General features: G+C 28.4%; 12 protein-coding genes across 12 annotated transcripts; 7 read left to right on the top strand and 5 right to left on the bottom strand.

The window, feature by feature from the left end:
• Positions 1-97: 97 nt before the first annotated feature.
• On the bottom strand, positions 98-1,481 carry PNEG_03425 (hypothetical protein; the record flags this gene model as incomplete). The annotated part of the gene is made up of 8 exons (XM_007877320.1): positions 98-302; positions 350-487; positions 531-732; positions 778-903; positions 948-1,040; positions 1,081-1,143; positions 1,189-1,330; positions 1,380-1,481. 8 exons carry the CDS (start codon positions 1,479-1,481, stop codon positions 98-100), a joined length of 1,071 nt encoding a protein of 356 aa, XP_007875511.1.
• A 217-nt stretch (positions 1,482-1,698) lies between these two features.
• PNEG_03424 (hypothetical protein) lies at positions 1,699-3,072 on the top strand. The gene is made up of 7 exons (XM_007877319.1): positions 1,699-2,097; positions 2,142-2,233; positions 2,275-2,343; positions 2,389-2,546; positions 2,589-2,675; positions 2,721-2,799; positions 2,845-3,072. Exons 1-7 carry the CDS (start codon positions 1,839-1,841, stop codon positions 2,992-2,994), a joined length of 894 nt encoding a protein of 297 aa, XP_007875510.1. The 5' UTR covers positions 1,699-1,838; the 3' UTR covers positions 2,995-3,072.
• Positions 3,073-3,166: 94 nt separating this feature from the next.
• On the top strand, positions 3,167-4,355 carry PNEG_03423 (ribosomal protein L2; the record flags this gene model as incomplete). Its single annotated transcript, XM_007877318.1, has 3 exons — positions 3,167-4,029; positions 4,074-4,148; positions 4,196-4,355. 3 exons carry the CDS (start codon positions 3,167-3,169, stop codon positions 4,338-4,340), a joined length of 1,083 nt encoding a protein of 360 aa, XP_007875509.1. The 3' UTR covers positions 4,341-4,355.
• Positions 4,356-4,634: 279 nt separating this feature from the next.
• Positions 4,635-5,965, bottom strand: PNEG_03422 (hypothetical protein; the record flags this gene model as incomplete). The annotated part of the gene is made up of 6 exons (XM_007877317.1): positions 4,635-4,692; positions 4,740-4,983; positions 5,027-5,078; positions 5,121-5,339; positions 5,385-5,629; positions 5,674-5,965. 6 exons carry the CDS (start codon positions 5,963-5,965, stop codon positions 4,635-4,637), a joined length of 1,110 nt encoding a protein of 369 aa, XP_007875508.1.
• An 819-nt stretch (positions 5,966-6,784) lies between these two features.
• PNEG_03421 (hypothetical protein) lies at positions 6,785-7,456 on the bottom strand (the record flags this gene model as incomplete). The annotated part of the gene is made up of 3 exons (XM_007877316.1): positions 6,785-7,043; positions 7,083-7,204; positions 7,256-7,456. 3 exons carry the CDS (start codon positions 7,454-7,456, stop codon positions 6,785-6,787), a joined length of 582 nt encoding a protein of 193 aa, XP_007875507.1.
• Positions 7,457-7,585: 129 nt separating this feature from the next.
• Positions 7,586-8,283, bottom strand: PNEG_03420 (hypothetical protein; the record flags this gene model as incomplete). Its single annotated transcript, XM_007877315.1, has 5 exons — positions 8,211-8,283; positions 8,001-8,139; positions 7,831-7,956; positions 7,698-7,777; positions 7,586-7,646 (listed from the first exon to the last, which is right to left on the bottom strand). Exons 1-5 carry the CDS (start codon positions 8,216-8,218, stop codon positions 7,586-7,588), a joined length of 414 nt encoding a protein of 137 aa, XP_007875506.1. The 5' UTR covers positions 8,219-8,283.
• Positions 8,267-14,819, top strand: PNEG_03419 (hypothetical protein). The gene is made up of 12 exons (XM_007877314.1): positions 8,267-8,351; positions 8,422-8,607; positions 8,661-8,913; positions 8,961-9,154; positions 9,204-9,903; positions 9,951-10,057; positions 10,098-12,710; positions 12,751-12,953; positions 12,996-13,318; positions 13,361-13,484; positions 13,529-13,617; positions 13,663-14,819. The coding sequence occupies exons 1-12, from the start codon at positions 8,271-8,273 to the stop codon at positions 13,836-13,838; spliced, it is 5,049 nt and encodes a 1,682-aa protein (XP_007875505.1). The 5' UTR covers positions 8,267-8,270; the 3' UTR covers positions 13,839-14,819.
• PNEG_03418 (hypothetical protein) lies at positions 13,875-15,926 on the bottom strand (the record flags this gene model as incomplete). Its single annotated transcript, XM_007877313.1, has 13 exons — positions 13,875-13,898; positions 13,943-14,037; positions 14,084-14,286; positions 14,328-14,417; positions 14,461-14,464; positions 14,518-14,682; positions 14,733-14,820; positions 14,867-14,980; positions 15,052-15,275; positions 15,312-15,379; positions 15,425-15,498; positions 15,634-15,780; positions 15,858-15,926. The coding sequence occupies 13 exons, from the start codon at positions 15,924-15,926 to the stop codon at positions 13,875-13,877; spliced, it is 1,365 nt and encodes a 454-aa protein (XP_007875504.1).
• Positions 15,927-16,306: 380 nt separating this feature from the next.
• Positions 16,307-17,486, top strand: PNEG_03417 (hypothetical protein). Its single transcript, XM_007877312.1, has one exon. The coding sequence runs from the start codon at positions 16,469-16,471 to the stop codon at positions 17,366-17,368; it is 900 nt and encodes a 299-aa protein (XP_007875503.1). The 5' UTR covers positions 16,307-16,468; the 3' UTR covers positions 17,369-17,486.
• Positions 17,487-17,961: 475 nt separating this feature from the next.
• Positions 17,962-19,576, top strand: PNEG_03416 (hypothetical protein; the record flags this gene model as incomplete). The annotated part of the gene is made up of 4 exons (XM_007877311.1): positions 17,962-17,973; positions 18,020-18,562; positions 18,610-19,149; positions 19,196-19,576. The coding sequence occupies 4 exons, from the start codon at positions 17,962-17,964 to the stop codon at positions 19,478-19,480; spliced, it is 1,380 nt and encodes a 459-aa protein (XP_007875502.1). The 3' UTR covers positions 19,481-19,576.
• A 434-nt stretch (positions 19,577-20,010) lies between these two features.
• On the top strand, positions 20,011-25,043 carry PNEG_03415 (hypothetical protein; the record flags this gene model as incomplete). Its single annotated transcript, XM_007877310.1, has 15 exons — positions 20,011-20,222; positions 20,291-21,289; positions 21,342-21,425; positions 21,470-21,949; positions 21,994-22,264; positions 22,306-22,517; positions 22,560-22,753; positions 22,796-23,382; positions 23,431-23,624; positions 23,669-23,790; positions 23,834-23,972; positions 24,019-24,317; positions 24,367-24,466; positions 24,510-24,707; positions 24,750-25,043. Exons 2-15 carry the CDS (start codon positions 20,513-20,515, stop codon positions 25,041-25,043), a joined length of 3,951 nt encoding a protein of 1,316 aa, XP_007875501.1. The 5' UTR covers positions 20,011-20,222; positions 20,291-20,512.
• A 116-nt stretch (positions 25,044-25,159) lies between these two features.
• On the top strand, positions 25,160-26,610 carry PNEG_03414 (DNA repair protein rhp51; the record flags this gene model as incomplete). The annotated part of the gene is made up of 9 exons (XM_007877309.1): positions 25,160-25,252; positions 25,296-25,372; positions 25,419-25,486; positions 25,540-25,742; positions 25,791-25,999; positions 26,044-26,173; positions 26,226-26,321; positions 26,371-26,399; positions 26,442-26,610. The coding sequence occupies 9 exons, from the start codon at positions 25,160-25,162 to the stop codon at positions 26,566-26,568; spliced, it is 1,032 nt and encodes a 343-aa protein (XP_007875500.1). The 3' UTR covers positions 26,569-26,610.
• Between the last annotated feature and the right edge of the window lie 106 nt (positions 26,611-26,716).

Raw genomic sequence — 26,716 nt, 5'->3', positions numbered from 1 at the left:
TGCTGAATAAATATATGTAACTAAGATCAAAAATGTCAGTTTGGAAAAAGTAGTTTTATATTTTTAATTTTTTTTTAAAATTCGAATATAAAATTTTTTATGAATATTGATCAAAATTATTTACATATTCATAAACAAGAAAATGCAAATCTTGGTTGTTTACAGTATCTGAATTTAACTTTAGTATTGTATATGTATTTTCCCCCCCAAAAAAATATCCATGTTCATAATTTTCCCAACTGATAGGTGAATCCTCAAATCCATTAACGGTTAAAGAAATCCAATCTATATCTTTAAGGTTCCTAAAAATATATTCTAAATATTGTATTGAATGCTATGTGAAAGTTACCGTAAAAATACCCATAAATCTAATATCCAGCTACAACTAATCATTCCTGACCATAAAAATCTTATAATCTCATCTTCTGAAGAATTTGAAAGATTATAGGGCAATGAATATGGATCATCATTAAAGCCGGTGTTTAATCTTTTTTTATTAAGGAATTATTATAAGACTTTATAAATTTTACCTTTCTGATCCAAGAGAAACTAAACCTAACCATTCATATATCTCCGTAGCCCATTCTGCTTGAATAATTCTGTCTATACCTGGATAGTCCACATGTCTTGGATAAGAAAAAGAAGGGCAAAGTATTTTTCCAGACTCATGTTTTTCAAAATTCGCAAAACAACTAGATGAACCAACAACTTCTTCAAGAATTTTAATATCATCTATGAAAAAACTTAAAACAAGCCATCAATTACAATATTTCAAACTTTCATTTAATGCGGACATCCTAAAAGAAAATTTTTTTTGAAGAACATTCTCAAAACTCCATAAAATTCGATCAAATCCTTTCTTTCCTTTTTTCATAGCTGTCCCCCTCATATCTAATATTACGTCTAAAAAAGTTACTCCAAAATATTATAACTTAATTCAAAATTACTCCATCTAGGACATTTTCTTGAAAACGCAGAGGGCTTTCCTACAAGACCTACCTTTTCATATGTCTCTTTTGTCAGAGAAAGAATAATCTTCCCTAAAAAACTCAACAATACAACAAAATTGCATATAAATACCCTTGTTTACACAAACAACATCATCCATATCTATATTATTCATAGAAAGTGCACATAGTATTTCTATACTTCTTAATAAAAGTCGATATTAATAATTTAACAATTTACCCGTTTTAATCAATTTGTTAAGAACTTCTTCCTTTAAAAACCATCCCAGAGAGACATCCAGAGTAACAAATCTTGGATGATTACTTTTTTCAATAAAACATTTCACTTTTTTCAAATCATCTTTCCTCAAACAAAACTCTACCTAAAAATACCAATCATTCCTTATTAAAAAAATGTAACAAGAAAAAAACTGAGAAATTAAACGGATGTAATCTAATTAAAGATAATTCTGGGCATCCAAATGTAATAAAACATTTTTTTTTTTTTTTTAGACTTTTTCCAAAAGGTTCCATATCTATTTTATTTAGAAAATACTAAAATACTATAATAATTTAAACCCTTAAAATATGTTTTTTTAAAATGAACTTAGGCTCCTAAAAATATTATATTTTTAAAAGGTACATCAAGCCCAGTTTCTCGATATCTGTTTCACGTGACCACAACCATTGATAACCAGGAGATAATTTTGTAAATAATAGTGGAGAATTTTAAAGGACAAAAAGACCATTAAAAGTATAAAATTTTTCTATAAAATATGCCTTATCCATTCCAAAAAGGAGACATTAAGTCTATATCTAAGCAAGAAGTTTTTTTTTACAGTAAAAGATGATTGATTTAATAGTCTTTTATAGGCACATAATTTTTTTTCTATGCAAAGAACAAAAACAATTGGAGGTCATAATGATTTAGTTAAAACATTAGGATGGAACTGTATAGGAAGTAAGTTGGCATCTGGATCGGTCGATCATAGTTTACGTATATGGAATCCGGATAAATTAGAATTAAGATATTCTGTTGAATTTAAAGGACATTCTTCAAGCGTTGATTATCTTTCATGGGATCCTACGCACAGTGATCGTCTTGTGAGTGTAGGAAAAGATAAAATGATTCGTTTTTGGGATTATAGAGGTATTAATGATGGATTTTAAAATATCTATAATTAGGATTATTAGAGGCGAAATGTACCTTAGAAATCCCAACTAATGGAGAGAATATTAGTGTTACATGGTCTCCTAATGGAAACTATGTAGCTTCTGGAAGCAAGGTCTAAAAAAAGGAGATTATGAAATAATTTAATATGAGTAGGATGATGTAATTACATTTGTCGATGTCAAAGCAAAAAAAGTCATTAATTCTGTCAAACAACCTACAGAGGTATATTTAGTATGATAAAATATTTCTTGTTTAAAAAGATTGAAGACAAATGAAATATCATGGTCAAATAGTGGGGATTTTTTTGCTTTAGCTACGGGACATGGAACTGTTAATTTAATTGAGTGGCCGTCCTTAAAACATGTTTATACTATAGATGCTCACACTTCTAATTGTTTTTCTCTGGAATTTGATCCTAAGGGAAAGTTGTTTTTCATTTATTCTTACGAATATGTCTAACTTTTTAGATATTTGGCTATAGGAGGATCAGATGCTCTTGTTAGTTTATGGGATCTTGATGAATTTATATGTGTTCGAACATTTTCGAAACTAGAGTATAGTTTTTTGTATTAGTTCTGATTATTTTTTAATCTATTTAGTTGGCCTGTAAGAACACTAAGTTTTACTCATGATGGACAATACATTGCGTCTGCATCTGAAGAAATAGCAATTGATATTGTATGTTTTATTTAAATGTTTTTAAATACATTAACATATTTTTAGTCACATGTAGAAACTGGAGAACATATTTATAAAATTCCCTCCAATGCAACTAACAAAGTTTCTTGGCACCCATACAAGTATTGGTTAGCATATGCTGGTGATGAAGTAAATAAAAAAGGCGATTTATCTATTTTTGGTATCAACAGTTAAAATATCTTCACTTACTGAATTTATTTAACATCTATACATAAATTATTTTAAAAAATAAACACAGTCATTACACTAAGGCTATTATAAATAAATAATCTTTTTTTTTATTCGTTATATTTATACAAATTCATTTTAACCGATTCTTCAACCAACTGCACTACCAAATTAAACAATGTTTTTCAATATTTTTCCAAAAATAAGACATAAAACACTCTTCCATTTAAAGCATTATTCTGATTCATATAATCGCTTTAAATATATTGGTTATTTTTTTTTTCTAGAAAACAATAAACTACATAATATAACTATTTTTTTTCAAGATTATAAAACAACGGTTGAAGCACCAGAACAAAAAATACAGGGAAAACAACTACCCTTTCTTAAAAAATATAAGCCAGTAACTCCTGGAAGACGTGGACTTTGCCGTCCTTTGAATAATCATCTTTGGAAAGGTCGTCCAATACGTTTTTTAACGATTGCAAAACGCAAAACTGGTGGACGTAATAATCAAGGAAGAATTACTACACGCCATCAAGGAGGAGGACACAAGCAACGCATACGCATTGTAGATTTTGTACGTAAAACTCCTGGGCCACATCTCGTCCTACGTATCGAGTATGATCCAGGACGTAGTGGGCATATTGCATTAATAAAAGATTTAAAGACAGAAAAACTTTCATATATCTTGGCAGCAGATGGTCTTAGGGCAGGACATGTCGTAGAAAGCTATAGAATGGGTTTTAATTCTTATGGAGAGGAACAACATGAAAAAATTGATTCGGGTACTTTTATTACAAAAGCAATTCAGCCTGGAAATTGTCTACCCTTATCAATGATCCCCGTAGGAACAATTGTATTTGCATTAACAACGAATATGCATGGACCTGCTAAATTCTGTAGAAGTGCTGGAACATATGCACAAATACTTTCTACAGGAAATGAAGGCTATGCCACTATTAAACTACAAAGTGGTGAATTACGAAAAATATCCGTTCATGCAGCAGCTACCATTGGAATTGCGAGCAACATTAATTGGTAATATGTAATGATTTATTAAATTTTTTTTATAATTTATAAAGGAAACATCGAAAATTGGGAAAAGCCGGACGGTCTCGCTGGTTAGGTATTAGACCAACTGTCCGTGGTATGGCGATGTAAGAAATATTCTCCAAAATGTCATAAATTTTTAATATATATTAAGGAATCCACGTGATCATCCTCATGGCGGAGGGCGTGGTAAAAGTAAGGGTAATCGACATCCATGCAGTCCATGGGGGAAACTAGCCAAAGGCAAAAAGACTCGAAAAAAGTTAAATCCATTAGTCATTAAAGGACGCCCTAGATGATATTCATAATTGAAGCTATCTTGATCGATTACATTATCACATTTGGATCAAAAAATAATATTAATGATCTAGATACACAAGTCAGTTATATTCCTATAAATCCTACAATATGAAAAAATATGCCGAATCTCGTTTAAAAAATTATATATAAAAATCCCCAAATATTATTAAACCGTTATACATCAATGTAACATATATTCGTGTCTAAAATCATTTAAATGTGCGATTTTATATATGTATCAAATATATCATAACTTCAACTTTTATAGAAAACTAATCTTTCAATCATATAAATCATATTTCAAAATCATTTGATACATTTTCTGATCCAAAATCAAGTTCTTTTCTAAACCTATCCTTATTAAAAACAACTCCATATAAATAATATATAAAAAATACATAGTATCAAGACTTTTCAAAATCAAATACTCGGGAATCAAGAATAATGCTTGTTTTACTTTTGTCAAAAGTTCTTCCTGATCTACTTCACTTTTCGTTCCCATTGTTCGCACAATATTCAAAATTCCATTCATCGGCGCCGTTAATACAGGATCCGGTTTTAAGACATTCGAAAAAATATCTAAAAGTCGACTCAATTTGCAGAGCTGAGATCTCTGAAATAATAAACGTTCAGATTGAAATCCTTTCTTCATTTTATATGATATTTCATTAATTTATTTTCTTACCAATTGTCGAATCCCTAGTCCATTGTTCGATAATACTTTGTAACGTCGGGCACTATAAGTTATTAAAAAAATGATTCAAATTATTGAAAATTACTGGATCTGCATCCAAAATATGTAGAATATGATGAAATCGGGATGTCTTATCAATATTATCAATAAGATTTCCTTTTGTCCATTTCGGCTCTGTTAATGGCATAGATAAATTTAACCATACTTCGATTCGTTTAGCTCGTAAAAGCTCGCCCTCTGTCGGATCTACATCTGTTACACGAAATATTTGTTTATGCGTTGCGCTAGTCGCCAATTCTTCAAACTAACGTGGTTCAAACAACTGTTCCAAGTATATGCGCATAAATACCACAGCCCATCCATCTGTCTGAATTACTATTCTCCCCTCGTTACGAGAGAATTCGATTGAAAAAATATGCTCTGCTGGAATAATAATACGTTTCGTACCCTTTTTTATTGAAAGAGAAACCCTATCTGGTGCAACAAGCGCTGCTTCTGTTGCTGATAAATTGGTTTCCGGGTGTATATCTGTTGAATTTCTAAAATAAAATCGGATCCGTGCATCCTTTTGATCTTTTTCTTCACGTATTTCTTCTATTAAGAATAAGTCTTATCTTTCTAAAACATAGATATAATACCGGAAATAAAATTTCCAATCTGAAGTCGTGATAATCTAAAATCAGAAAATGTTTTCCGCGTTAAAAAAGCGTTATTATTAGGTGTTCTTGAATCCAGTCGTAATCGTTTTGATAAACCTGAATTACGAAAACTTGAAAATTGACCATATTTGCCAGGCATAGACATTGAATGAGATACAAAACAAGCCGTAGTACAAGATGTATGCGTATGTTTATTTAAATTCCGATGGGCATATGCGTCACCATTATTTCTTAAACCTCGTTTATATGTGTTCTGAAATGATGAAGACATGATAATATATAAAAGTATCGGAAGAAAAAAGTTAAAATGATAAAAAACATATAAAACTAAGCATTAAACATATGTAAGTTTGAAAGGAAATAGATATAATGGATTTTTGCTGGATCTTATTCAGATATAGAATAAGAAAAACAAATACTAATATATATAAATATATAGAAGACTTGTTTTGTATATATTTATATATTATAAAAGTCTTAATATTTACATTTAAATGTGTTTTTTAAAGTTTTCTTTGTAATAAGAAATTATTATAAAAAATTTTGAAAATTTAATTAGTAATAATTCCGCAAGAACTAAAACTTAACTATGAATATATAAAAAAATTAGAAAATCAAGAAATAAATATGATTCTTTTTCTAAAGAATAGGTAATTTATATAGAAAAGATTATTAATGGTGGTCATGAAAAATATATTAATAAATATAGAGTTTTATTTAAAAAATAGAATATAAAAAGCAAAAGAATAACTATATAGATAAATCTTACCTATTTAAAAAAAAGCTATATTTTTGATTTAAATATTTTGATATGTTGAAAATTATAAATATGTAATATTCTAAATCTAAGCTTGTATATTTAGTGTAAAATTTTTAAAGATAACCTTTAAAAAAATATAAATCATAAAAAGATTCATATGTTTCAAAATAAATCTTTTTTTTAAAGAATATTTTTGATTTAATTTTTGAATGATAGATGATTATTTCATAATATTGTAAAAAATTGGTTAAAAAAATTCTGATAAAATATGCCCTAACCTATGCCCATGCAAAGTGTATATGATTAAGAAATAGATCATAGTATAAAAATTTAGCGCTTAAGTTGAGCTTTCAACACCATTTTTTTTATAGTTTGTAATGATAGTTGAATATTTATTACACCAATATGTGTTTCAAGTTCAGATGTCCATCCTTGTTCAGATATACCTAATCTTTTATAAAATTGTTGTTCATGTTTTGCATGAAATAAGATATCTTGAAGTTTGGTTAGACGATCTTGAAGATTTTGAAAACTACGAATACGTTTAGTTAAAATCATACAAAGTCTAGAATAGTCTTTTCTTTTTGATCTAATAAAGTTAAATATTAAAAAAAAAAAAAAAAACTACAATTTTATCAAGGATAATTTTTTTTTAACTTGTTCAGATTTATATTCAGATAAATACATTTGCAATTTTTTTAATAGTACTGAATTCTTTAAAACCACCGCTTCTTTAAGAATTTGTTCAGCCTAGATATCATATTAAAAAAGTAGATTAAATTAAAAACTTAAAATATTTACTTTATAAGCATATTTTAGTCCATCAATGTTTTTTTTTAAATTCGTACTAGTTTTCATAGTTGAAAAATAATCCTTAATAAGATGAATACATATTTCTTGAGAATCAACAGGAAGACGCTTTGCATAGAATAAAAGACGTTTGAATAAAGATAAAACCAATTGCTTATGTTCTGACAAATGAAAAAATGATTGAGATAACATTGAGTCAAAAAATTAGTATAAGAAGGAATGTTAGTAAAGAATCCTTTTTAAAGAAAAAATCTGATAGAATATGTTAAAAAAATCAGTTTTTAATAATGTTTTATTTCTTTCTTGAAAAAAATATATTCTTTAAAAAATGCTTCCTTCTGGTGGTTGAGGCAATTTCTTATTACTTGATGATGCCATTTCACTAAAAATGAAAAATTACATTTAAAAAATCTTAATATCTCAATTCCTTTACCGTCGGAGCGCGATTAAAATAGTTTCTAATGTATGGTCTCGTTTCCAGTTTGAAAGGCATGATAATTGTTCAGGCTCAACCTTTTAAAACAATTTTTTAAAAATAAAATCTACATATTCTCTTAAGCACTTACACGACCTGTCTGAGGATTCACACATGGAAGATTAATTTTAGATAAAAAATAAATAACCGGAGGCATGTCCGGGTATGTTTCATCACAATAAATCTTTAAACTATAAATTCGATTCTCATAAACACTCTTTTATAATAAGTTTAAATAAAAATACTCTCCCAAACTCTTACATGTGCCGGTCCCAAAATTGTTCCAATCCAATTTGATAAACTCATATCATCAATATCAACAAGACCATAAGAAAACGTGCCGTCACCAAATCCTTTTTCACCTTTTTCTAGCTCTTCCAATAAACGAAAATTTCTTGGTCTAAAATATTAATAAGTTAAAAAGATATAAACCCTTATAAATTTTAAAGAAAAAATAAAAGTAAAACCTACATTTGCATTTTTTTACACCTAATTCTTGGAACCCGTTGAAAAAAATACGAGAAAACAACGATGCGATGGATCGCATCCTTAACAAGTGAATTGACACATCTTGTGTCAGAAACTAAACGCAAGCATCCGGAACTTAAAGCGGTAAGTGTATTTTTTTAAAAAATTAAATAAAGTGTTATTTTTTAATAAAAACTTTAAACTAATTTTTAAGGCTGCAGAACAATCATTAAATGAAATTAAAAACTTTACAGATGAAGCAACGACAGTTAAAAGAATTCGTCAGAATCCAGCGTTTTTAATTCCTTTTTTACTTGGCTGTAATACACAAAGTGCAAAATGTTGTGCTATTGCTATTGGATCACTACAAAAATTGATTGCAGTGAGTGCAATACCAAATGTATGAGTGAGAAGAATATGAAAGAAGAAAAGAATTGATAAGGATTTTTATAGTTATCATTACCATCAGTATTGGAGGCATTTCGTGAAGCAACATTATTAGGGGTGGAAATTCAATTAAAGATTCTTCAAGTATTACCAATGTTTCTAACGAATTATACAGAAGATTTGTCAGGGAATTTGCTAGCAGAAGCGTTTAATATTTGTTTTATACTTCAGAATAATAAGTCAACGGTTGTTCAAAATACAGCGTCGGCTACACTAAGACAGCTTGTAATTCTTGTTTTTGATAGAACTGTTTGTGAAGGTTATAATATTATTTTCTTTTGGTGCACTTTTTCTTAATTTGAGAAGTTGATGTTAAACATTCTAAAAAAGAATCAGAAATTAATCAAGCGTTACTTGATGCACATCATTTAATGGAGGATCTTTGTCTTCTTATTAATGAAGACAGACCTAGGATGCTTAATGTTCAAAATTTATCAAAAACGTTTGGATTGGAATTGATTGAAAGCATTTTGACGAATCATCCTAAAGTCTTTCAAAAAGTAAAACAATCAATGTTGTTTTTTATTTGGTTGATAATGAAAATTTTAGCATGATAAGCAAATCAAATTACTCCGTAATCTAATGTTTTTGGTTCTTCGTCCTTTTTCAAATAAAAGCGATTTTCCTGTAACAGTAAGAAGTGCACGAATTATATATCTTCTTCTTCGCCAACATCTTAAAAATCTTATTGTAGAAGGCGAAATAGCATTCAATTTATTTTGCCATATTCTTATAGATCAAGATGATAATAATTGGCGTCGTATTTTAGTTATGGAAATATTTAGAGGTATTTGCACTGATAATGCGCTTATAAGTGCTATCTATGAATATTATGATGCAGATGTTTCTCGCAAAAATATTTTATATGAAATGATCTTTTCATTTAACAAATTAGCAGGAGAAAATCCTGGATTAATCGGTTTAGGAGCAAATATTCTCTTTAGCAATCAATTATCTAGTAGCGATTCTTATGATAACATGTATGAAATCTTAGGAGATGCGATTGATATGTTTGGCACTATATCAGGAACAATTATAGATCAATGTCCCCCTGGTCTTGATTCAAAAGCATCATCTGTCCGTATTTCTTGTATCGATCAACTTGATAAATCAGAAGTGCCTATACTTCCTCCTACTTATATTTATTATTTAGTATTTACTTGTTTAAATTCAGTAGTAGATGGTATTGCAAAAATAATTATACCTTTTTTTAAACGAAATTTATCTCGGAAATTAGGAGATTTCAAAGGTAGAAATAAATCAATTGTATTTTAAAAAAATAATTAAGATAATTAGAAAAATCTCAATCGATTTCTAACATTTTGTCTGAATCTTGTCTAGGGAACCAAGAAATATTTACTTGTTCAAAAATAATTGAAAATATGTGGCCTGCATTTTTAGCAGTAAGTTATTTTTTAAAAAAAAAAAGATTTACAATTTAAGGCATTTTCGACATTTTTATCTGCATCCATGTCAATTGATTTATTTCATAATCTTGTTCGATCTTATAGACATTTTGTTCAAGTTTCTGGATATCTGGGTTATAACATTTCTAGAAATGCATTTTTAACTACTATTTCCAAATTTTCACTTCCACCTGTTTTCATAATACCATTCAATGTTTTGCATTCAAATTTAACAGGTGATAGTCAAAATATTCCTCAATTGGATACAAATAATTGTACAAGTGGCACAACAAATGCTACTAATTTTCCTTTATTACATGATTCTGATAATACAATGATACTTACTCAGAAAAATTTGATTTGTCTTCAAGCAATACTTTTGTTATCAATTCATCTGGGTAATAATCTTGGTAATTCTTGGGCAATTGTTCTTGAGACATTACGAAAAGTTGAGTTAATTATACATGAGATGGCAAAAAAAAATCCTGTAAAATTTCCCCATAATATTTTAGGCGTTGATATTATTTATGATACTATTCAAAAAGAAGTTTGTGCATTACCAAAGAAAAATAACTTTATTGTTGATATTTCTTCGATACTTCTTCTTATAAATACAGTTTTTGAAAATACTAAAACATTTTCAGATAATAGTTTATTGGAAATGTTAAAAACTATTTGCGAACTTAATAGGTTTTCAGAAATTTTCGAAAATAAACTACCATCTGAAATAAAAGGCCTTGATATTAAAAAGAGTGTATCTACTACTAATTTTTATAATTACCAAGGTGGAGCTATTTTTCACAAATCTGACGAGCTAGCATTTACTTTTCATAAAATTAATTTAATATGCAAAATTAATATTGAACGATTATTTTTTGGAACATCAGAAGAAAATGGTTGGGATATAGTCATATCATACTTATATTCTTTTATTCATTCGCGGAAAGTGGATAATTTGATTAGAAAACAGGCTACTAAAATATTTCTTGATATTACCAAAACAGTAATTATATCTCATTCTTGGAAAAATCTTGAAAATAGTGACAAAGCTTTAAGAAAAATATTGTCTATCATAAATTTTCTTTCTATGAAAAATATCATGGGAGACATCAATGTTCAATTATATCCCAACGATCGTACTATCGAATTAGAAATAATAAGTATGGCACTTGATACTTTAAATTTACTTTTAAATTCATTGGGTCATTTAATTTCCGAAAGTTGGGATATTGTCTTTGAAATAATTAATTCAATATTTGAAAATGAATTACCATCTTTTGCTTCTTTTAAACAGGATCATTCAGATATCTTGCTTTTCAGAAAAAAGGAACTTAGAAGTTCATTAAAAATACCAAAAATTGTTAAAGATGCATTTTTTTCTTTACAATTAATATGTACAGATTTTTTATCAGAACTTTCCTCAAAACATTTTTTAACTTTAATAAATATTCTTACGAAATTTTGTCTTCAAAAAGACGATTTAAATATTTCTTTAGCAGCTATTGGGTTATTTTGGAATATATCTGATAATCTTAGATTAAAAAAGTCGTTTCAAAAATCAATTCAAACATTTGATAGTAGTAATGAACTGAATTTTTTATGTCCACTAGAAGACGATATTTCTGTTCAAGATTTATTATGGATAGTTTTATTATTTCGTTTAATAGAAGTAATATTGGATGACAGGTTTGAAGTGCGTAATGGCGCAATACAAACAATATTTAGAAATTTTGAAATTCACGGGGAAAATATAAAAAGTAATCTATGGAAATGTTGTTTTCGGGTAATTATATATCGTATTTTTTTTCTGTTTAAGAAAGACATTTTAAAAAATATTAACAATAATGAATGTTATGAATTTTTAAATAATACAAATAATAGATCTTTTGAAGATTCATTGGTTTTGGTAATATCGGGTTTAGTGATACTTTTTTCTCGTAATTTGAATTCTTTACTTTCTCTTGAAATATTTCTTGAGATTTGGGAAAAATTATTAGATTTTTTTACACATTCTATTGAATTGAATTCTAACGATGTTTTTATGAACTGTTGTAAAGCAATTGACAATATTTTGGATAGAATGGAATACGATAAATTAGGTTCAAATTATGATGATCTATATAAAAAAGTATGGTCTGTTTGGGAAATATTTTCTAATACAGTTTCAATAACGCCTAATAACTTGTTTAAAAATCAAAAATTATCTCAAGAATCACTTGATACATTTGTCAAATTTTCACGTTCTTTATATAAATTTATAGTTTCCAAAAACGAGATATCTGTGATCAATAAATTAATTACATCTATATTTGATGCTTTGATATATACACGAAGTCCCGTTTATTATCTTGATGTTGACTATATGACTCCTCTTCAATCTAGTATATTGGAAGTAATTGATCTTTTAAAAGATCATAATGAACAAACATGTGTTTTATCTTTGAAACTCCTTGCAAAAATTAGCACTCTAGCATTTAAGGATTTATCGGAAAGTACAGCTACTATCCAAAATTTGTCAAAAATAGATAAAATATTTCCTACATATATTGCTATTTCTAAAACATCTTTTGAAAGAATGGAGGAATATTTTTCTAAATATTCTGAAAATACATTAATATATAAAGAAAATGCATTTTTCGAAATGATTAAGGTAATTTTTTTTAAAAAAAAAATAGTATTAAGGTATACAGGCATTATCTGTCCCTATAAAACTTAAACATAAATGTCCTTTAACATCTCGTATCGGTAATGGAGAACTTTTTTGGAAATTTGCTACGTTAAAAATGCTTTCTATTTTGGAAAAATGCGATTCAGAAATGATTATTCCAGATTCTAATATAGAGTTATGGGAAGCAATTACTGATTGCTTACACGGAACACTTTTGTTTGATTAGTAAGCTTGATTTTCATTATAAATAATATTGAATTTTCTTAGTAGCGGCAATAATTCAATATTTTTTAAAGAATCAGATGAAGATTTTGACATTTCAACATATACAAAATTAACGGCTGTAATATTTCCTTTAATAACAAACAACATAGAAATATCACGAAATATAGCTGAAATCATTTCTAAGTCATCTTTTGTCTATAATTGTCCTGAACAGAGTTTGATATTTGATCATTTATCATCTATTACAAAAATTCCAAACTTAGAAATAAAAAACTATAAATTTCAAAAAATTGTGCCCTATAGAGAAAAATTGGGTTTTATATGTTTAAATGATTTATTTGAACTATGTTCTTTAAAATCGAAAAGTAATATTTTTTTAATTTTATATTTTTATTAAATAATTTTAGATCAATTTTCAAATAAAAAGTGTCTAGCAATGATAACAGGGACATATCTCTTAAAACGCTGTGCAATGGTTCTTCAACAATTTATATTAAATCAGTCGATGAGAGGATGCATACCAATATCTAGGTAAGTGAATTATTTAACTTCATAATATATTAATAAATAAAAAGGATTGAACATACTGAAATTATTTTTATACTCAATAATCTTGTAAACAGAGAATTTTATTCAGATCTTTTTGATTTTCCAGATATTTCGGGTAATTTTCATTTTATCTTTTTTTTTTAGATTCATTTATTTATAGATGATAATATTGATAAATTTTATTGTTCAGATAGTTTAATAGTACAGCTATTCCCTCTTTTTTGTGCAGTATTACCTCATTGTTATCAAGATGTAGAATTGTTGAAATTAATTTCTCTTTATTTTCAGAAAGTAGGGAATTTTATTCATATCTATGAAGCATCTGTAAAATACTAATTTCAATCTTGTTTTCCAAAACAAAATAGTCTAGATTTATTTGTTTTTAGATGTAAAATACTATAAACAATAAATACAAAAACAATTACATAGAAATGTAAAACTTTCTCACGAAACTTATTTTCAATTATTTCTGGAGTAACATTTTGATTAAAAACTGTTCTGTCTTTTCGTACATATGTCAAAAGTTTCCTGGACCCTATTAAAGATATCAATATATTATTTAATAACAAATGATAAATGACATTTTCCAAAACATTGTTTACTATTTGCAATCAATAAAAGATTAGGATGCTGTGGAACACTGGCTTCTGGTTTTTCTTCCATACTAGGCATCCAAAAAACAAGTCTTCCTTCCGTTAAAAGATGATCTGATGCAAATGTCATAAGTTTTGCAATCAATTCATCAAATGAATAAGGTTCTGTCGGCGGAATGTAATCCTTTTTTCTATAATATTCAATACCAAATAATATTAAACTTATTAATACAAATGAAAATAACAGCCTGATGCATCTTTTGGAGGAGATGTATTTTTAACATTTTTCCTTAGAGTTTTTGGACTTGCACGTAGACCATATCTTCATCCATAAGTAAATGTTTCAATCTTTTTTTACTACATACGGGGCTATTTAAGATTCATCAGAACTGATATATCTAATTAAAAAGATAAAAGCTTACGATCACAAATAATGATATCTAATAGAAGACTATCACGTATAGCAGGATGAAGAAAATCCATTGTAAAAATATCAAGGAATTTTGAAGTTAAGCCATATTGCTCAAGATTACTATGAATTGATCGACCATTTTGGCCACGCAAAAGTCGCCCATCAATATCTGTACCTAAAATAGTATCAGATATATATAAAAGAAGGTAATCATGGATAATATACCCATTATCATTGCTTCATAATAAGCACATGCAAGAAGAATACTACCGGTTCCAACAAATGGATCATAGACAAGTTTTCCTTTTTCTGCCTTTAAAACGTTTTAATATATATAATAAAAATATAAATAAAGTTACAAGTGCTTGATTTGCAATAATTAAAGAAAGCTCTGCATCCATAGATGTGTTCCCAATATATCGCCTTTTTTTTAGATTGAACCAATTAACAGCATGCCGACTACTTTTGGCTATCTTGAATCAATTAGTTTAAATTCAATAGATACATTTAATAATATTTTATATTCATTTTCTTTTTAACATACTTGTCGACCCATAAAAACATATTTTAATGAATCAACTGTCCATTCCTCTAATATTGCATAAATTTCTTCCGGATTATTCATAAAAACTGGCCCCTCTAAAGCCAAATAAGAAAAACTATTAATAAGTGCAATTTGATGTTCAATTGAATGAGATTTATTAAAGCTTTCCACAACAAATTTAAATGAAGCATGACGAAACGGCTCCTTTTTAATGTCAGTAAAGCCTTAAACGGTGACTCATTAAACTGCTAAAGCTGGACCAGATTGTCGAAGTATAAAATGAAGATCATTATATGACTTAGCACAGGCCCAGAGTGAATAAATAGCTCTTATATAAATTAAAAAAATAACCTTTATCCCTAAAAAAACAGACCTACAACAAATGGATCTGCGAATCAGTTTTTTGGCTTGTGTATCATTTTCCAAACGAACAATAAGATATGGAGTCTAGAAGATAGGTAAGGTTCTAGAAAGAATATCATTAAAAGATCTATATATTTATTTATTCATTTTATATTTATATTTAATATCAAATAATTTCTTTTTTCTGGATATACTTAAATGTTATGTACATTAACTTACATGTTTATGATGATTGGAGAAATCTGCTTTTATTCCTTCAAGAATAGCAAGAGATTCTAGTTCTTGAAAACGAAAATCTTCAAATGACTGTGCAAATAAAATCACATAATCCTTTAAACTCATGAAATAAGTAACTGATTTTAGCAACTATAAATAACAAAAGTCTTTAATTTAGAAAAAAATGTACATAAATTAAAAATATAGCTAAAATACAACTAAATTACACTAACATAACCTAACCCTGTATCTACGCCCTGATCTTTAAATACAGCTGTAGAATTAGGATTAAACATATTTTTTTCAAAAAATATAGATAAGATAAAAATAATCTTATCTGATAATCTCTTAAATATTACCTAAGAGAAATCGTAGACTTACATAGACATCTCTATATTGATTTAAAACAAAATTATTTTTTTCTCATACAGTAGGATGAATTATAATAAAAATAAGGGTTATTCTTATATAGAATAGGTATTAAAGCTGTTGAAAGAAAGGTTTTATGTATTTTCAGTTTTTTCAGTAAATAAAAAGTTATTTTTCTTGAATAGAGGTTTTGAGTTAAATAATTTATTTAAAAGAGGTAGAAATTATATTTCTGACTCTAGAGGGGTTTTATCTAATTTTCTAATATAATATTATGGTTAACTAAAGTATAAAATAGTGGTCTTTGGATGATCAATCAGTTTTATGTCGTCGTGTGTTAATTTTAGGAAAAAATTGGGAAAAAGTAGCAGAAGGTATTACTGGACATGATGCGAATAGTTGTAGAGACGAATGGGAAAGGATTGATGAGAAAAAAAATTCGGTTAATCTTTATCCTAAATATTCAAGTATGAAGTTTTGGACTCCTCCTCAAGTATCGAAATTGCAGGATTCTTTACAAGTATATAGACTTAATAAGGGGTTGAGTGGTTTTATATCAAGGAATGATTCTATATGGAGTGAAATATCATCTCGGATTGGTAAAACAGCAGCACAATGTTATTTAAAATGGAAACGTTCATTAAATCGAGAGATTATTAAAGGTCCATGGACTTCATCAGAGAAAGAAATTATTGAAGAAGCACATAAGAAATATGGAAGTCATTGGAAAAAAATATCAATGTTAGTTCCAGGTCGGACACCTGAGCAGATTGAAATTTATTTTCGGGAAAATAGAAGAAATCATTTCAAAAGCAATCTTCGATATTCCCCCTATATTCTTGATAATATAGATCATGCATTGTCTACAGGTCTATATTACATGGAAAATGGGAAAATATCATGGACAAAACTTTCAAAAGATCGTTTTCCTAATATTAAACCTATACAACTTAGAAAAGCATGGTTACGTAATAATACAATTGGTTTTAAAAGGAGATTATGGACACCAGAAGATATAGAAAGACTTGTAAAGGCTGTAGAATTTGTCCGTTCATCCAATCTTTCCTATCAGATTTGGAAAGCAGTAGCTGAGTTAGTTCCTGGACGTACTCCTGCATCTTGTAAAACAAAATATCGTTATCTCAAATTTCAAAGACCTGCTTCCAAAATTCATCATTGGACTACTGTTCAATATTTACGACTTATTAATAGTGCAGTTACAAGACAATTTCGATGGGTCGATGTAGCAATAGATATACGTCAGCCTGAAGCACTTTGCCGTACTAAATTTCATGATTTGCTTTTAGAAAAAGGAACTATATCAGGAAATCTTGCAAGAGAAGCATGGTTTGAAAGAAAGAAGACATAGTATAAACATTTTAAAAATATCTTAAGTATTTCAAAAAAATCTTTCAATATATACTTCAATGTCATTTCATATAAAATCTTCTAAAAAATAACACACAAACAACTTTCTATATTTTTCTCTCTATACATCAATATATCAGGTCTTTATATTTCACTTATTATATATTATAACTTTTATTAATTTATTATAGTTTATCTAACTTATACTGGTTGCCATGGTAATTAAATGTTTATTTTTTTCCTTGCAAGAATGTTGCATTACTTTCGATCGTCAAACCTTGCTGAATAAAAGGCATTGATTTGAGCATTTTAGAGGTAGAAAAGGAGCCTTAAAAGACCATCTTGAGCTTTTATACACGCGGTATTTGGGTGGAGTTTAATTATAAACACATAGGCACTTTTTTAAGCTATTTTTAAACAGATTGTATTGAGTATTTTAAGGAGTCAAAAGGTCTTCATTGGCCTTGTTGAAAGCAATTAAGACGGGAAAAGAGTATTTTGAGGGATTGGAAGAGTGTATATTAACAAATATGGTAGAATATTGCACTTGAAAAGGGTTTTTTTGACAATTACACGGTTAATCGCGACAAAACAATGAACGCAGCGGTAGAGAAGGATATTTTTATATAGAAAGATTGTTAATAAGCGGCAGAGGCGTGTAACGCGTCAAACAGCATCGTTCAGTATCAATGATGAAAACAAATTGCATGGGCAAATATCACGGGTGAAACAAGTATCAACACAAGCTTTGGATGGGTTAACAAAGCCATGGACAGCAGCAACGCGAAAACGCGCAGCTTTAGGCGATGTAAGCAATGTTCATAATAAGGAAAACCAGGCAGCAAAGACAAAAGCACAACCGTTAAGTACAAAAACACGTGTGGTGACTAAATCTGCAGTGCAAACTCATCAAACTAAAGAATCTGTTCATACAGTACCTACAGTAGATTTGCATGGCGAAGAAACCACACGGAAAAGGAGGACATCAAAGGTACTGACAGAGCAAAAATTGGTGGTCGAAGTGGAACAAACACAAGCAAGTAAAAAAGTGAGAACAGATGGCCTTTTAAATACATCAGCGCAAGAACATCCTCCATCACAGGATTGGGATGATTTGGATGCAGATGATGCTCATGATCCGTTGATGGTCTCGGAATATGTTGAAGAAATTATGAGTTATATGAGAGAATTAGAGGTGGAGACGAATTGTTCTTTAAAGAAGCGATTAATACTTGAAATTAGGTATTAACACTTCCTTTGCCGGATTACATGGATCGACAGAAAGAACTTCAGTGGAAAATGCGAGGAATCTTAGTAGATTGGTTAATAGAGGTTCATGCGAAGTTTCGTCTTCTTCCAGAAACATTATTTCTTTCTGTTAATATTATCGATCGGTTTTTATCTTTACGAGTATGTTCCCTTCCTAAGCTTCAACTGGTAGGAATTACTGCGCTTTTTATTGCGGCAAAATATGAAGAAGTTATGTGTCCATCTATACAAAATTTTATGTATATGGCAGACGGTGGATACACAAATGAGGAAATTCTAAAAGCAGAACAATATGTCTTACAGGTTCTTGGATATGATATGTCATATCCAAATCCCATTAATTTTCTGAGAAGAGTATCAAAGGCAGATAATTATGATATTCAGACACGTACAGTAGCAAAGTATCTTATGGAGATTAGTCTTCTTGATCACAGATTTTTGCCTTTTGTACCATCTAATATTGCAGCTTCAGGCATTTATTTGGCTAGAATTATGGTCACTGGTGGCAATTGGGTAAAAATCAATTTTTCTTTTTTTTTTTCATTAATATCTTAAACAGAATGCTAATTTAATACATTATTCGGGCTATAAAGAATCAGATCTTGTTCCATGTTCTAAAATGATGCTGGATTATCTTTCACGATCAGTTATAAAGCACGAAGCATTTTTTAAAAAATATGCCAGCAAAAAATTTATGAAAGCTAGTTTATTTGTTCGCGATTGGGTTAAAAAACATTATGATCTTGAAGCAAATGTGCGATTGAACACTATTTCTTTCGATTATGATAATCATGAACTAAGTGAAATACATCAGGAGTTTGACGAAGAAGAGGTATCCCTATAGTTAAATGTTTTACAGACATATCTATTTTTTTATACTAGTATATTCTTATAATGATTTGGATAAATAAAATATTTCTTGAGTTTCTGAAGGTGCGTGCAATTATTTACAATTTAGAGGGCTTAAAAGGATGTACTCCTTAAGAATAAAAAAAGCGATTAGACATTAGGCGATTTATCGTATCTTTCTTGAGATCTTTTCCTTGTAGATCAAGTACATTCTATAATCACTAATTCAATTAATAGATATTTTTAATATTGAAATTATATTTTTACATACATTTCTTTCTATATTGTCTTTCCATTTTCTCATTTCTCTTCATTTCTGTATTTTTTTGTCTTGATCATTCTGCCCTTTTATTTAGACCCTTCAATTTCTTCTTGTCTTCTTTGATGGCGAACTATACAAGGTATCAAATCTCAGAAAATCTCATTGTCAAAGGATTTTGAATAGCTTGAAACTACGAGGGAAGAAATTAGAATGGCTGATGAGAAAGCAAATAAAAATGAAGGGGGAACTCAAGAAGAATTGGGAAGAATTGGAGGGGTTTTAGAAGGTCCTTCAGAGATATTAGAAAAGACTTTATCTCCGGAACAGAAGGTATCATGGAAAATGAGTCCAATAAAAGAATCTCCGTGTAAAACAAGTAAATAAAGTTTTTTCATAAAAAAAGAAAAGAATGACATAAAAAGGGCCGTTTGGGGAAATTTTATCACTGTTTAAGACAGATAAGGACGAGGAGAAGGTATAATATACGTTTTTTTGCTTTTCAATGGTTTTTTATCACTGAAATTAACCGAATAATGGATTTAGCATAATGAAGGATTAGATCCAACTATTGATCTTTGGAAACGATATGGAACTTCGTCAACAGATAGTATAGATGGAAAAGTAGAAGATGTATCCTTAAAACCGCTTGATGAAAAGGTTTCTTCCTTTTTTGAACCTCAAAAAATACCTACGACTCGAAGAAAGAGAACAATAAGAAGTCTAGAGAGTAGTAATGAGCTATTTGCCTCTGAAACTAGTCATTCTATGGAGTATTTGGTTAATCAATTAAAAACCTTTCTTCCTGAGCCATGGAAGAGGTTACATACACAAAAAACAAGTGTATCTCTACCTTCAGAAGATATGCAGCTGCCTAAGCAGGCAATGGAAATGAAAATGCATACGGAAATTGAGAAAGACAATGAAGAATTTTTTATGGAAGAACAGATGTTGTTTCAAAAGGAAGAAGCATTTGATGAATTTTCAGAAACTTTATCTGATGAAATAGAAGAAATTTCTAAGTGTTTTGACAGAAATATAAAAGAAAATACAAAGGAAATGGAAAGAATTGTTGTATTTGATAATCCGTTGATTGAAAAGTCTGAAGAAATAGGCAGAAAACATGAAGAATTGAGTTTAGAGGCAAATCAAGTAAATATTGATTTTTTAAAGAATTATACAGAAAAAAATAATGAAAAATCATCTGAAAGAAATGAAGTGAACAAATTAAGTGAAAATTTTTCTTTGGAAGCAGATCCTGTACAAACATCTTCCTCAGATGATATATTGGACGATTCTTTTACAGATGATATGTTAGATGAAGAGATAGAGGCTGTTTTGTCTGCGCTAGATACATGCAAAGAGGTTGATATAGAGGAAGTTAAAGCAAAAAGTGTTGAATTGGATGTTCCAGAGGAACAATATATTTTTGAAAAGAATAAAAATGAAATTTTTGCTTCAAATGTTAAAAATGAGATGGTATCTGATTATTATTCTAAGAATATGTCTTTGAAAGAATATGATGCATGTAATGATGAGAAGAAGGTAAAGTAGCATTTGTTTGAGATGTTGATATTTTTTCTAATAATTTTTATAGAATCATTCATTCTTAAATTATAAGGTTTACAACATAAAAGAAGAACCATGGATTGATTCTAATGGATATAAAGGGTTACAAAAGGTTATATATTTTTTTTGCTTTTTTTTTATATTTTAATAAATTAGGTTGTTTTAAGTCAAGAAAAACAAACAATTTTATTAAGACAAGATTGGTTTTTTACGCCAATTGAAATAGGTGATTATTTATATCTTCATGGAGAATATGATGAGAATGGTATTTGTATTGTAGATAATTCTCATTTTCTTGTGATTTTAAATCCAGACTTTTTAGTATCATGTACATCTGTTGCTACTTCTTATTCATGCATCAGGAGAATAATCCTTCAGGAAAGGGTAAAAATTACAGATAGTATATCAAAAAGTCAAATTTATGGAAAAATATTGCATCGTCTTTTTCAATTGTGTCTTGAAAATGATAATTTTAGTTTATCTTTTTTAAAAGAAAAAACAAAACAATTAGTATTAGATAATCTGGAACATTTGGATATTGTAGGAGAAACTATAGAAAATGCAATGAAACATATTTCTGGGAAATTTTCTAATCTACAAAAATGGGCATCTAAATATTTTTTAAATACTCCAGAAGTATATTTTCTTTTATTTTTATTCTTATTTTATGAAGGATTTAGGAAAATTTATATATAAAATCTTTTAGGAGTAGAAGATCTGACACTTCTCATATATCTATTAACAAATTACTAAGAGCTGAAGAACATATTTTATCTCCAAAATATGGATTAAAAGGATATATTGATGTTACAGTTCAATTGGCTGTCAAATCAGACATTGATTTACAATATTCGATAGCACCTTTTGAATTAAAAACAGGAAATAATATATATGTAATGCAGCATCGGGCTCAAACAATTCTTTATACACTTTTATTATCTGAATATTATGGTAAATTAAGTAGTATGCATTTTATATTGTTAATATTTTAGGTAAAAATGTTGAATTTGGATTGCTTTTTTATTTGGAAAAAGGAGAAACCATTCAAGTTTTTCCTGTTCATGATGAAATTCGTGGACTTATTATTACCAGAAATAACATTGCAAAATATCTTAAGAATAATCAAGAATTGCCGTCTATGCTTAAAAACATGTTTGTTTGCAAAAAATGTCCTATGCGTAAACCTTGTTTTGTTTTTCATAAGGTAGATTAGGTATTATATATATATATATCCAATTTATATTAGGCTATCGAATTAGGAACAGCTGAAACAAGCGGTTTAGGGCAATACTTTGATGATGAAACAAATAGTATAACATCAAAAGATAGTTATTTTTTTCAATATTGGGATTTTATCTTATCAAAAGAAGAAAACGAGATATTTCGTTTTAGAAAGGAATTATGGACTATGACTAGTAAAGAGAGAGAGAAGCATGGAAGGTACATGAAAATGTTCTTTTTTCTACGAAATAACTTTCGAAGGTGTTTAAGTAATCTTAAAATTAAAAAAATTCATTCTATTTCTGAAGAAGAAATTTTAGGATATATTGATCATTATGTATATACGTTAGAGAAATGTTCTTCATCCAATAATGATGATTCTTTACTTAATTCAGAAATAAGTTATAATGATTTTATTATTGTTTCAGATGAAAATGGTCATTATGCTCTTGCATACGGAACTGTTATTAATATAGAACCAAAATTTATTACTATTTCACTAAATCAGCAATTGTATAGTCCAACAAGTATTTTAAGTGATCACGATGTTCAGTATACTCAAATACCTAAAAGCTCTATGCTCAAAGTTTTTAAAAATGATTTTAATAAACTAGATGATAAAAATATACTATATCGTATTGATAAAGATGAATTTAAAAGTGGAATATCATTGGCAAGAGATAACTTAACAAAATTGTTATATTTAGAACAAGAAAAACGCAGAAGAGAATTGATTATAAACTTATATCCTCCTAAATTTAATTCAATATTAACTGATTTTTTTAAAATACCCGAGTACGAAAAGTTAAATAATGATCAAAAAAAGGCAATTTTAAAAGTGATGACAGGTACAAAAGGTTTAAGTTTTTAACATTATTTTATTTAAAACTTTTTAGCTTTGGATTATACTTTAATTTTAGGTATGCCAGGAACAGGAAAAACCACAACTATAACATATTTAATTCAAATTTTAATTGCGAATAATAACACTATCTTGTTAGCTTCTTATACACATTCTGCTATTGATAATATTTTATTAAAATTAAATATTAAAAAAGAAAATGTTTTAAGATTGGGTTCAATTGAACGAGTATTAAATTTCATATATTATAGTGTTCCTTCTAATATAAAAAGATACATCCGGATCTCCGAAAAAAGATCATTACTGAGGAATATGTTGTTAATGATTCTGAATCATTCCAATTAAAGTATATTAGACCATCTATTGTCGCTACTACATGTCTTGGTATTACACAGTAAGTTATAGCATGATTTTTCCAAATATGATATAATTGTTAGTTCAATTTTTTCTAGAAGAACATTTGATTATTGTATTATTGATGAAGCATCTCAGATAGTCTTGCCTATATGTATTGGCCCTTTACGTTTTTCAAAAAAATTTGTTCTTGTTGGTGATCATTACCAATTGCCACCTTTGGTAATTATATTATAAATGATTATCTTTTTTATTAAATTTAATTAAGGTACGGAGCATTGATGTGGCAAATCAGGACATAGAAACGAGTCTTTTTAAACACCTTTTGGATACAAATCCATCTGCTATTGTAAATCTTGAATATCAATATAGAATGAATAAGGATATTATGCTTCTTTCTAATACATTAATATACGACGGAAAATTAAAATGTGGAGATGAAAAAATTGCATATAAATTACTTGATTGTGGTGATTTTCAGATGTTAGATGCATTACATTTAAAAGAAGGGAATGAATTTGCTTGTAACATTAATGAATGTTGGATTAAAAAAATATTAGAACCTAGGTAATACTCTTTATTTTTAAAAAAAGATAAAAAGTTAAATATAGTTAAGACTTTCAGTAGTATTCGCAAATACTGATTATGTTCCAGCACCTGAATCTAGAAAAGGTGATAGAATACAAAATGAAGTTGAAGTTCAGCTTTTAAAACAAGTAATGTTTAATAAAACATGAATTAAAATTAATTATTTTAAAGGTTATCATTTGTCTTTTGAATCAAGGAATATCAGAATCAGATATTGCTGTTTTGTCTGTATATAGGTCTCAAATTAAATTAATTCAACATCATTTTAGACATTTTGAAAAAATAGAAACCGATACTGCTGATAGATTTCAAGGTCGAGATAAAAATTGTATTATTATTTCATTTGTAAGATCAAATGATAAAAATGAGGTCCTCTCTTTACTTTTTCTTTCTAACTAATTATTTCAAAAGATAGGTGAACTTTTAAGGGATTGGAGAAGATTAAATGTAGCATTTACAAGAGCAAAACTTAAACTTATTTTTTTCGGTTCAAAATCTACCTTAGAAAAAACTGGGATCTTTAATCTTTTTTTTGATCTTCTAAAACAAAAACAATGGATTTATCATCTACCAAAAAATGCTCATCTTTTACATTTTTTAGATGACTTTATAAAACAAACAAATATTAAAAAGTTACCTAAAAAAAAAATAGATCATATTTCAAAGAACTGTTCTCTTCTAAAGACAATCATGCATGCTTTATAATTCTTTTATAAGTGTCTATCAAATCTCAATATTGGAGTCACGTGACTCTAGGGGACAGACTATTATATTATGAACGGACTTAGAGAACGAGAAACACGCGTTTGAATATTATAAAGATGGGATTAGATGAAGAGTTAGCAGAAGAGACAGCACAAGATATGAATGAGGAAGATATAATATGTGGTCCTACTCCGTTGTCTAAGCTCGAAGTAAGAATATTGAATGAAAGAATATGATATTAACTATGTTTAGGGCAATGGTATTTCAGCATCAGATATTAAGAAGATTATTGAAGCGGGATACAATACAGTTGAAGCAATTGCGTATACGTGAGTTTTTTTAGGATTTAAAATGAAGATATTTTAAGAATGAAAGGCCTAAACGAGCAATTTTGTTGATAAAAGGTATATCAGAGGCAAAAGCAGATAAATTGATTTCAGAGGGTATTATTTATTTTGTGGAGCAGGGGTTTCATGATGTATTTAATGGTTTTTAGCATCTAAATTGGTTCCTATGGGATTTACTACAGCGACAGAATTTCATCAAAGAAGATGTGAATTAATTTCAATAACAACAGGATCTAAGCAGTTAGATACTCTTCTTGCTGGGGGTATTGAAACAGGATCTATTACAGAGATATTTGGAGAGTTTCGGACGGGGAAAAGTCAAATATGTCATACATTGGCAGTAACATGTCAAGTGAGTAAGGATTTAAGGGAAAAAAATGATGTAATTTGTGATTATTAGCTTCCTATTGACATGGGAGGTGGCGAGGGAAAATGTTTATATATTGATACAGAGGGAACCTTTAGACCTACACGACTTTTAGCTGTTGCTGATCGATATGGTCTTAATGGTGAAGAAGTTTTAGACAATGTTGCTTATGCTAGGGCGTATAATGCAGATCACCAATTGCAGCTTCTTGGACAAGCAGCTAACATGATGGCTGAATCTAGGTTATATATGATTTTATTTAAAAGAAATGTTTAATTTTCCATAGGTTTTCACTTCTTATTGTAGATAGTGCTACATCTTTATATCGTACGGATTTTGCTGGTCGAGGAGAATTGTCTGCTCGTCAAATGCATCTTGCAAAATTTTTGAGAACACTTCAGCGTCTTGCAGATGAGGTAAAAATATTAAATCTTTGAATAAAACAATCTGATTTAAATTTGTTTTTAGTATGGTATTGCTGTCGTTATTACAAATCAAGTTGTTGCTCAAGTGGATGGCAATGCTTCAATGTTTAATCCTGATCCCAAAAAGCCAATAGGAGGGGTATGAAAGATTGTTTTTAAGTAAATTAGAGACTTAATTCTTTTATTAGAACATTATTGCACATTCATCAACAACTAGGTAATTCATATTTTGGACACCAAATTTAATTAATTTTTGAAGATTATCTTTACGAAAAGGAAGAGGAGAACAACGTATTTGTAAGATTTATGATTCTCCTTGTTTGGCCGAAGCAGACGCTGTATTTGCAATTACTAATGGAGGAGTTGATGATCCTGTTGATACTTAGATCTATTAGAGATAAATATTATTTTCACTTTTGAATATTTTGGCATGTGTACATTTAAAATTCTGATATATAATTTATAGAACAAATATACATAATTTCAAATCAATACTTTAAACTAATATGCAACTCTTTTAAACGATTAGAAATA

Source organism: Pneumocystis murina (genome assembly GCF_000349005.2).
Source record: "Pneumocystis murina B123 chromosome Unknown supercont1.17, whole genome shotgun sequence".
Lineage (NCBI taxonomy): Eukaryota > Fungi > Ascomycota > Pneumocystomycetes > Pneumocystales > Pneumocystaceae > Pneumocystis > Pneumocystis murina.
Note: the sequence above shows the minus strand (reverse complement) of the source record. Positions and strands in the feature narration are given on the sequence as shown.

Bases quoted from the DNA above. Each gene is read 5' to 3' on its own strand.
- PNEG_03424 (XM_007877319.1), top strand. From the start codon at position 1,839: ATGCAAAGAACAAAAACAATTGGAGGTCATAATGATTTAGTTAAAACA. The intron at 2,676-2,720 runs GTATAGTTTTTT...TAATCTATTTAG, and splicing joins CGAACATTTTCGAAACTAGA to TTGGCCTGTAAGAACACTAA. The intron at 2,800-2,844 runs GTATGTTTTATT...ACATATTTTTAG, and splicing joins AAGAAATAGCAATTGATATT to TCACATGTAGAAACTGGAGA.
- PNEG_03419 (XM_007877314.1), top strand. From the start codon at position 8,271: ATGCGATGGATCGCATCCTTAACAAGTGAATTGACACATCTTGTGTCA. The intron at 8,352-8,421 runs GTAAGTGTATTT...CTAATTTTTAAG, and splicing joins AGCATCCGGAACTTAAAGCG to GCTGCAGAACAATCATTAAA. The intron at 12,954-12,995 runs GTAAGCTTGATT...GAATTTTCTTAG, and splicing joins GGAACACTTTTGTTTGATTA to TAGCGGCAATAATTCAATAT.
- PNEG_03417 (XM_007877312.1), top strand. From the start codon at position 16,469: ATGAAGTTTTGGACTCCTCCTCAAGTATCGAAATTGCAGGATTCTTTA.